We start from the raw sequence: 10,207 nt of genomic DNA, 5'->3' as shown, positions 1-10,207 counted from the left end.
ATAATTCTCAATTAATTTTTTCGCATCATAATTGAACCGAGATGGTCAACCGGTCATGCCAACTAATATTTATTTCAGTAAACCTCTAGTTTACTTGTAGCTTGTGATTGCATCATCATGTTTATACTTGTGTAGTACAAATAGAAGAAAAGTCAGGTAACCTTTCATATTTACCCGGTATGATTATAGTAATATAAAGATATTCAATCTTCTTTTCATTTATACTCTCAATATGCCAATAACTTTGGCTAATATATTTGTAAATCAAAATATTTCTTTTGAGACTTACTACAATATTAATGTCATGAATAATTTCATTCATCCGGGTAGTAACAAATTAGTTCTTTCAGAACTCTTAACTGCTTTTGTAGTACAAGATCTTTTGTCACACCATCCATATAATGAATGTGTCATTCATAAAGAGAATCATATCATAATAATTGTCATGTTCAAAATTATCATAAGCAAAATAATTTCTTGCTTTAATTTTGCTTTTAATAATTTCACTAGGACTCGCACTCGAGCCTTTAAAATATTATTACTTCATAATTATAGGCATAAGTAAATTAACTTTTAAGAAGACATATATAACTATTTCAATTTTAAAACAGTTCCTCTGCAACAAAAATGCTAGTTATATTTTTTAAATGATACAATCGCTTTTATATTTTAATAAATTAATTAGGAAAAAGGTGCAGATAACCTATAACCACTTATATTTCAAAGACTATAAGAACTTCACCAAAAAAAATTCAATATGGAGGAATGAGCCTTATGTTTCCAGCAAAAATATTTAAGACTTAATGCATAATCGTGACTATTATAAATTATAACTATAATGAGTTTATATTGATTGTATATTCGAATGCCAAATTTACAAAGTACTGTAAAATCGCCTACATATTTGATAATTTTGCTTTCAATGATTTACATCATGTGATGGTAAAAATATTATTACTAAATTACCTTAATAATTATCTATCATAGTATGTAAACGGTCAGAACAAATATATACGTTGGAATATTATCTTTGTCCTATAAGAGATGTAGCAAATAAAGACATACCTTTCCAGTTCTTTATTTTACTGGATACAATTAAAAAAAATATTTTTACTAAACACCGCACACAAAGTTAATGCAAAGATATGAAAGTGTGAATGGGTTTAGATGGATGTAAAACTTATCTTTGTATTATCATCCAAGATATTTTTTATTGTACTTGATCTCATTGCTTGCTTATAATTTACATAGTCTTGACGTAGAAGATCATGAAATGAGCAATTCGTGCTGATAACGTATTATAAAATAAAAGTAACTTAGTAAAACATGAACAAGACATGTTGTTATGAAATAAAAGCAATTTAGTAAAACATGAACAAGAAATGGAGATAGAGAGAAAAAAGAGATCTTCTTCTTCAATTGTGTGTATTTTTCTATCTATTACAAGGCCTTTATATAGGCATAAAAAGTGAAGAAAAATATGTCATTGAATATGTTATTAAGCATAGAAATATGTCATTGAATATGTCATTAAATATTTGAGAAGATCATGGAAGAAGAGTAGACATCCACCATAATTTGATTTTTCTTATAACAAAAATAAATTTCTTTACTTTTTTGAGAATCAAAATCTATTTTTTATAACTATTTGAGCACAGGTGCCACGTGTCTTCATTATAGTTTTTATTGTCACATCATTTGCGCGTGAATTACACGCTAATAATTATTTTGACTGGTTTGTTAGTGAAGTGTTTAATAAACACAGTTTGAATTAAGCCTGCTTAATGGGCGGGTTGACCCATTTCCGGATCGGACCGGTAGTTAGGGAGGCGGGTGGGCTGGGTTAGGGGGTTGGTCCGTGAAAAAAAAATTCGATTAATCGGATCGGTCAAACCCGATCAAGGAAAATCACTGTTGAACCGGTTAACCGGACCGGGCCGGCCCGGTTCAACAGTGATTTTCTTTTCTTTTTTTTAAAATTTATTTGATCGTTGGTAACGGCCCCCTCTTCTTCATTTATTCACTCATCTCTCATTTCTCAAACTCAAATTCTCAATTCAAGTTAAATCATGCCCCGTGATTCTATAATCTAGAGTGCGCTCATATATTTGGGAACACTTTGAGGTGGTAGAAGAAAATGAAGAAGTTCATAAAGTAAAGTGCAAGAACTGTGGTCGAGTCTTAAATCTTCGTCTAAGTTGATTTGAGACAATTTGTGTTATTTTAAAATTATTAGACGTATTATGCTTAATGTTTTAGTTTGTTAGATTAATTTGAAATTTTGAATTTGAATTTAACACTCCAAAAGATGGTCAAGAAGGTCATATTGATTATGAAGAACTTACTAAGGCAATGCAAAACCTTTGAAGTTCTAGATTTATATTTAATAATTAAACTTTGAATTTATTCTTTTTCATTAATTTAGTTGTTGTTAAATGTAAACATTAATTTGTAAGTTTGAACTTGCAAATTATAAGTGCAATTTTTTTCATCTTTATTGTATTCTATAATCTTAAATTCTTAATGAAATATTCAAATATAAAATTTTTAAAGTCTTTGCATCCTTTATTCAAACACTCTTTTTATAAATTTTTTTTTTTTTTATATTTTTACTTTAGTTATACAAAATACAAAAAAAAAAAAATTATACTAACCCGGCCCGGCCTGGATCGGTGACCGTTCTGGTTTAATTTTTGACCGGATGGGGCCGGACCCGTTAAGCCCGATTCGTAAAACTCGGAACCCGGCCCGGATCGGTGACCGACCGATTACTTTTTTTCTCGACCCGGACCGGCCCGACCCACCCGTTTGTCACCTTTAGTTTGAATATAAGTCTCGTGTTTAATAGGATAGTCTTAGTTAAAGTATCTATAATGCAATCAAGGATGTGGGCCTAATGACCAACAACAAGTTGTTTCTAATAAACCCTCGGCTCCCTCCATCCAAGAACTCCCCACATTACTCTTGGGATGACTCGAACTCATAACCCCTTGGTTGGAAGTGGAGGGTGCTCACCATTAGAGCAACCTACTCTTGTCGTGGGCGTAATGACCAATGAAATAGAAAGAGAATCTTGAGATTTCTTGTTCAAATTTTAGTAGAGTAGGAAAATATTAGGTGATTTCTTCTCATCTATCTTAATCTTAGTGCAAAGTGTGCTGGTGGAAGTTAGCAGGTAAGTATTAATATTCTGGTGTGCAAGCTAATTTGAACGTTACCGTCGTACAAAAAATATCTCAATTAAAAAAGATGGCAAATTTAAGGAGCTGTCTATGTATTTGAAAAAAAAATTAAACTAGCAATTTCTCTAGACATGTAATTACAAAATAGCCACAGATTTAAAAGTCATTAAAAATATAAATTTTTAGAATCCTTGACAATATTATGGATTTTGAACTTACAACAATAATAACAACATACCAGTGTAATCCCACAAATAGGGTTTGAGGAGGGTAAAGTGTACGAAGTCCTTACCCCTACCTTTAAGAAGGTAGAGAGACTATTTTCGGTAGACCCTCGGCTCAGGAAAGATAAATGGAAGGGGCAATAACAAATAAACCAAATCTGACAACCAAAGCGAAAATACAAACTAATACTAAGGAATGCAAACAGAAAACCGAAACAAAGGGAGTAACAAGTAATAATAGAAGTCTAGGGATACGAAAATACACAAATGACACTAAGTGATGTATCAAAGCTACTGCTACAAACACGGATAATGCTCGCTACCTAACCTTTTACCTTTATTCTCAACCTCCACACCTTCCTATCCATGGTCATGTCCTAACCACTTCTCCGGCTCTCCCAAATACTTCTTTGGCCTACCTCTATCTCTACGTTGGCCATCCAATGCCAGCCTCTCACACCTACTCACCAGTGCATATATGCCTCTTCTCTTCACATGGCCGAATTATCTAAGTCTCGCCTCCCATATCTTGTCCTCCATTGAAGCTATGCGCACCTTGTATCTCGTTTCGAATATGGATTTTGAACTTAAAAAGGTGAAATTCCATGGGCTATTCTTCGTAAACTGGTCCGAAAAGTGACTAATCCGTACAATTTTTTCATGTATCGTTAAAAGCTTTGTTCCATCATTTATAATCCTAACAAAAACTCGCTACTCTTCTTCTTAGTGTTGTGCATAATTTGGTAAATATCGAATTACCATATTGAAACCGAAAAATTTGGTATTTGGTAATTCGATAATTTAGTATTTGATATGGTATTTGATTTAAATCTTAAAAAAGTATTAGATATGGTATTTGGTATTTAAAAATAAAATACTTAAATACTGATATCGTACCGAAATATACACTAAGTTACATAATACATATATTATTGATTATAACATAACTATTAAAGTTTTAAATTTTTCTTTCTGTTAATTTTATAGCTTTCTTTAATTTTTACCATCTTTTTTTCCTCACTATACTTGCCTTTCCCCCTTTTTTATGGTTGATACTTACATTTCAACCATTCTCTCATCTAGGTTTAGCATTTTTAGTTTTTATCGTTTCTTTCACTATATTATACTATTTTTATTTTTGTATTTGTGAATACCTTACTTAAGAGTATTACTTTGAGTCGAACAAACCAAAGTTATGCCCATATTTTTGTCACAATGACAATACTACAATATCTACCTTTATCACTTCGCGCCTCGACACAACAGCAAGCCAACCTTATCGCTCAACACCCAACACAATAACAATATCCGCCCTTATTGCTCCCTGACACAATAACAATATCTACCCTTATTGCCCCGCACCCAACACAATAGCAATATCCGCCCTTATCGCTCCGCACCGACATAATAACAATATCAATCATAATTGTACGGTAAAATCTTGTGCCAATACTCACACAATCCGCACAACATGTCCATATGTGCCATAATTATCACAAAACAATGATGCCAAATTTTTATGAAGATATAAGCCCATTAACAAATTGTACAAGAACATGACAATAATAAAAATGCGGATATTACGATGATGGGACTAATCTTCTCAAGTTAATGCCCCTCTCTCTCTCTCTCTCTCTCTATATATATATATATATATATATATATATATATATATTAAAAGTCTTTTTTTTTTCTAAAGAAAATCGATGATGAAAAACAAATTCATTTAAACTCGAATTCTAATAAATAGAGTATTATCTTTTGTGATTTCGGCAATAAAATAATATTAAACTTATATTATGTATATAGATGGATATTTTATCTATTCTATATCGACTAAATTCCTTAAAATATTATTTCTTTAATTTGGTTGTTAGTACTTTCTTCGTTCACTTTTATTTGTTCACTATTGACGTTGCACACCCTTAAGAAATAATAAATGAAGTGTATAATTTACATGATATTCATATTAATTGATGTATATATTTAATTGATTTGAAAAAATAATTTAAAATGAGTAATTAATACTATGAGTATAAGAGAAAAAAGAAATTATTTTCAAAAAATGACAAGTAAAAGTAAAAATATATTTTTAGAATGATAGACAAGTAAAGTGAACGGACTGAGTATTTTTTTATACAAATTCACTAGTATCTAAATATACCGTAAGTAACGGAGGAACCTACCTCTTCTGCTCCCCTACTCCAAAAGATAAAACAAAATTTCAAATATTACGGGTAGTAATCTGCACCTTTTCTCTCTTTTTTTCTGTTAGTTTCGTCGTTGATATAATCTTCTCCTCTGGCCTCTGCCATTGGATCGTGGTCTTGGACTCTTCGATCCCCTTTACTTCCTTTCCTTCTTTGATCTTTCAACTCCAGCCGCTCAATTAAGCAGGGGTTTTCGCATAGATTTGCAAGACCTCATGTTTGTTCTAAAATAACATTGTTTTTGTTTTTATTGGGGGGGAGATGGGGAATATATTCGTGAAGAAACCGAAGATCACCGAAGTGGATAAAGCAATTCTCTCTTTAAAGACTCAAAGGCGTAAGCTTGCCCAATATCAACAACAGGTATATAAGAATAATTTCTGAAGTTATTTATGGAACTTGATTTTCCCCCTTTTGGATTTCATTTTTGTTGGGCTAAACTTAATTTGCTTTATTCTAGGATGGCTAATTCACTTTGCAGATAAGAGTCTTGCTACCAGCATTCTATTGATCCTTGTGTCAAAAATGATTTGATACCCATCCCTTCATTATGCTAATTTCCATCCCAAAACAATTAAATATTTAAAAAAAACCAAAAAAAGAATAAGTTAGTCTAAGATGAGTTAGGAGAAGTTTCTTGGAATTCTGCTAAAACACAAAAATTGAAGGTCCAAGGTGATTGTCTACCTTGAGAATAAGAATTCTACTGAATTCTTAAGGCTCCACTTAGGGACTGATTTACAAGATGTCTTCAAGGAATATTCTACTGAATAAGTGTTGGTTTACGACCTGCGAATCCTTTCTGTTATTCATTGCTCTCAGCTGGAAGCTGTCATTGAAGCTGAGAAACAAGCTGCAAAGGACTTGCTACGCGAAAAGAAGAAAGATAGGGCCCTTTTAGCATTAAAGAAGAAGAAAGTTCAAGAAGAACTATTAAAGCAAGTTGATGTCTGGCTCATAAATGTTGAGCAGCAAGTAAGTAATTCTTCTTATTACAGTTTCATACTTTTACTACCATGCTAAATGTACTTATTCCTTTTAAGGCATTTAAGCATTTAAATTATTCTTCTGATTCTATGTGCAAATTCTTTTAGTTGGCAGATATTGAACTGACAAGCAAGCAGAAGGCTGTCTTTGAGAGTTTGAAAACTGGAAATAATGCAATCAAAGCAATACAAAGTGAGATCAACCTAGAGGATGTTCAGAAGTTAATGGATGATACTGCAGAGGCAAAAGCTTATCAAGATGTAAGCTCATTTGATATAAAATCCCCTGTTATCTTAGATATGGTTAACTCTTGCTACTCTTGTGTGATTTGGGAGTTCATTCATGCTCGTTAAGTCATAATATTTTTTGGAGTAGTACTGAAAGGGAGATGGATGAAAGGTAACGGGAAAAGATGAGAAAGGGGAGAAGAAAGAAAGTCAAGAGGAAGGAGATTATAACAAGGGAGATGGGACAAAGACAGGAGAAGCAAGGATAAATGGAAGAAGGGAGAAAGTTAAGAGGACAGATTATAATAGGGGAATCAATTCTTGTCTGTGTAAAACAACGTACAGAAGGGTTCGAACTCCGTCCTATAGAATAAGAGCCTTAAACAAGCTAGGACATTTGTTACAAGGCTATATCTGTATCTAAAGATACAAATGAAACCAAACGAAGTCTAGGTGATAACAATTGGAGATAGATAATGATCGGTGATAAAATCTGAATTAAAAGATCCGACATAAATTAAAAGATAATCTATAAATATTCTAGAAATAAATGTAAATTATCTGAAAATCTGGAAAAACACGCAAAGAAGTTTATTTTTGTTGAGAATCTTTTCTTTTTTGTTGAGATTCTCGATTCTTTTGCATCTATCTTGAGTAAGGGGTTTCCCCCTAGTTTCACATGCATGTTCTTAATGTTTCTGGGTGAGGAAGCGTATGTATATTGGAATGGATAGATTAACTCTGTGCACAAGAAACCTCGCGTGACTCCCCATGCTTGAAGTGGCCCCAAGGTGTTGCTTCCAATTAGATTTACGCACTAGGCACTAGTCAACCGAGCTCCCTTTCGCAATACATGGAACTACTTACCAAACAACTTTTGTGCAAATTTTTTAAAAAAAATTATTAGGATAAAGTGATCATTTGTGCAACTTTGGTCTTTGAGCAAATAACTTGACAAGGTATTAAGTTTATAGTTTCCTCTAATGCAAGATGTGAATAATCGTATGCCCTTAGACATTTTTGCTTCTAACTTTTAGATTTTGTTCACCTTCTCCAACTCTATAAGACTTAGCTTCACTCACTTTTTTTCTAAATTCAGTTTGAGAGACAGCAACATTGTATTTCATATGGTTCTAGTGCTGCTTAATCTCACAGTCAATAACTGCAATTTAAAAAGAGATCAGCCTGGCAAGGAAAAACACTCCCTTTCCTATCTTGGCTTTTTTTTGGTAACTGCTTGTATCCTTTTGCAGGAAGTGAATGCTATTCTTGGAGAGAAGCTATCTGCTGAAGATGAAGAGGAAGTTTTAGCAGAATTTGAGAATCTGGAATCTCAGGTCTGTCTTTTTATGATGCAGTTGTTGTTGCTAAAACTTAGTTCATTCATTTTTTTGCAACTATATGCTCCTTCTTTTGATAACACAATTACAGCTTTGCTGTCGCCTTTTCAGCTTATAACTACGAATCATCTTAATTTTCCTACTGGGCTATACTTTCCTTTTTTTGTTTGAGAGATAATCAACTGCACTAAATGATCACCTTCCCTATAGTACTACAACATTATCTTATTCTAGTATACTGCTATCTAGTTTGTGTTGATGCATTCTTCTTATTTGAAGGAAGCAAAAACTTGGAGATCAAAAAATAAGATACTGTTATAAACCCACCTAGGGGTCTATAGAGCCTTCACAATCCTGAAAGCTATTGCTTTTCCCATCCCTTGATATACTGATATTATTTATAGGCCAATTTTGTGCGCGTGAGCCATTTGGACAAGTTGATTGGAATCAGATAATACTTGAATTACGAACCAAGATGTGCTGAGTGGATTAGAAGAATTAGGTTTTGCATGAGTCGTATTCACAACTATTCTTTTTTTTTCTTAACTGAGCGCTAGTTTTTCTTTCGTGCAATATGATGTTCTTAATAATAAGGCATGGTGCACGAAGTATCCCACAATCACGCAGAGTCCGGGAAAGTGCCGCACCCCAAGGGGCTTGAAATAGTCAGCCTACCCTGATGCAAGCATCAATGACTGATTCCATGGATCGAGCCCGTGACCTATAGGTCACACGGAGACAACTTCACTGGTTGCTCCAAGGCTCCCCTTCAATATGATGTTCTTATTGAGCCATCAATTTAACTATCATGTTTGATTCCCATAGATGATAGTTGAGACTGTATTTGGAAAAAGTTGCATGTTGTGACCCGTGTTTGATGCATATCCATTTACAAACTTCAGTGACATAGTGCCAGGTTCTTTTCTAGTTTCAAGATTCTAGCATCAAAAGTTGCTAGCGATGCCTTCTTTCTCGATGTATGGTGTTAGTCGTTATAGGCTGTGGGTTATTTTACCACATAAGGATGCACTGGAAATAAAAGGTGTCCATACATGTATTGATTAGTTGCCCCGTACAACTGTTAATGCTTCTTTCTGCTGAAAGTAGTAAAAAAACTTCAGCATGTTAGGAGCGGAGTTATTCTTAGATTTGTACAGTTGTGAGTTATTTCCCTTACCCTCTTCCGTAACCCCTCATCTTGGTCAGTTAACACTTCAAGATCTGCCAGAAGTTCCTTCTGCAGCACCTTCTGCTGAGAACGTTGAAGAGAAACTGGATCTACCTGATGTACCAACTAAATCACCAGTCATCACGGAAGCTGTTATGGAGGACGCTCAAGATACGTCAGCTGGCGTGGCTGTGCAAAAGAAAGGTTACTGTTCTTTTCTCCCTTATTCTGATACACTCACACACACACAGTGACATCTTTTCTAAATCATGTATTCTTTTGAATTTTCTGTTCAAATTTGCACAGTTCTGGAGGAACCAATACCTGCTTGATTCCAGCTCAACTTTGTTAATTTTTCAAAAAGTGTGTCAAGTTTCAGAATGCTATAAAAGTATTCGATGCTAAAAATTTGTAATGTTTCAAAAGTTTGTATCATATCTCTTGTGACTTGTGCAAATTGTGGTTCTGGGGTCATGTACAAGATTTCAGATTTGGACCGTGCTCTTGTGCGTTGCTGACTCGTACGAAGTCATTTATTTACCATTACCTTCATGCTCATGTCTGAGTAGTTTCATGTAATTCTGTTACCTTTGTATTATGCAAGAAAGAAGCCAATTGTCTCTTTTAAGACCTAACTCATTCTTTAGATTGACCAAATGAGCCACCAGAAAATTTTTGGCTCATAACTTCATTGAAACATCTCAGAACTGGTTCCAACTCCAGTATGTGCTAATTGCCCTACCAGCGTCCAAGCATTCTAAGCAAGGAGTTGCCTTTCAAGGAAAGTTCCGTATCAAGTAGAGGGGTTAATTTTGACACCTTTTCCTATGGTAAAATATCTTTTTAGTCCAATGTAAATCGTACTATCA

At 33.7% G+C, this 10,207-nt stretch overlaps 1 protein-coding gene across 2 annotated transcripts; it reads left to right on the top strand.

The window, feature by feature from the left end:
* Nucleotides 1–5,646: 5,646 nt before the first annotated feature.
* Nucleotides 5,647–9,893, top strand: LOC107758927 (vacuolar protein sorting-associated protein 20 homolog 1). 2 transcript variants are annotated; one of them, XM_016576776.2, is made up of 6 exons: nucleotides 5,647–5,979; nucleotides 6,439–6,591; nucleotides 6,711–6,863; nucleotides 8,084–8,167; nucleotides 9,377–9,542; nucleotides 9,645–9,893. In XM_016576776.2, the coding sequence occupies exons 1-6, from the start codon at nucleotides 5,878–5,880 to the stop codon at nucleotides 9,668–9,670; spliced, it is 684 nt and encodes a 227-aa protein (XP_016432262.1). In that variant the 5' UTR covers nucleotides 5,647–5,877; the 3' UTR covers nucleotides 9,671–9,893. The 2 variants fall into 2 exon arrangements, with proteins under 2 accessions (XP_016432262.1, XP_016432261.1); XM_016576775.2 differs by having other exon boundaries at nucleotides 5,649–5,979; nucleotides 9,399–9,542.
* Nucleotides 9,894–10,207: the final 314 nt, after the last annotated feature.

Source organism: Nicotiana tabacum, chromosome 24 (genome assembly GCF_000715075.1).
Source record: "Nicotiana tabacum cultivar K326 chromosome 24, ASM71507v2, whole genome shotgun sequence".
Lineage (NCBI taxonomy): Eukaryota > Viridiplantae > Streptophyta > Magnoliopsida > Solanales > Solanaceae > Nicotiana > Nicotiana tabacum.
The sequence above is the reverse complement of the archived record's forward strand: the minus strand, read 5'-3'. Positions and strand labels throughout refer to the sequence as shown.

Coding starts and splice junctions, on each gene's coding strand:
- LOC107758927 (XM_016576775.2), top strand. CDS start 5,878: ATGGGGAATATATTCGTGAAGAAACCGAAGATCACCGAAGTGGATAAA. Junction 5,980..6,438: donor TTGCCCAATATCAACAACAG/GTATATAAGAAT, acceptor CATTGCTCTCAG/CTGGAAGCTGTCATTGAAGC. Junction 6,864..8,083: donor AGGCAAAAGCTTATCAAGAT/GTAAGCTCATTT, acceptor ATCCTTTTGCAG/GAAGTGAATGCTATTCTTGG.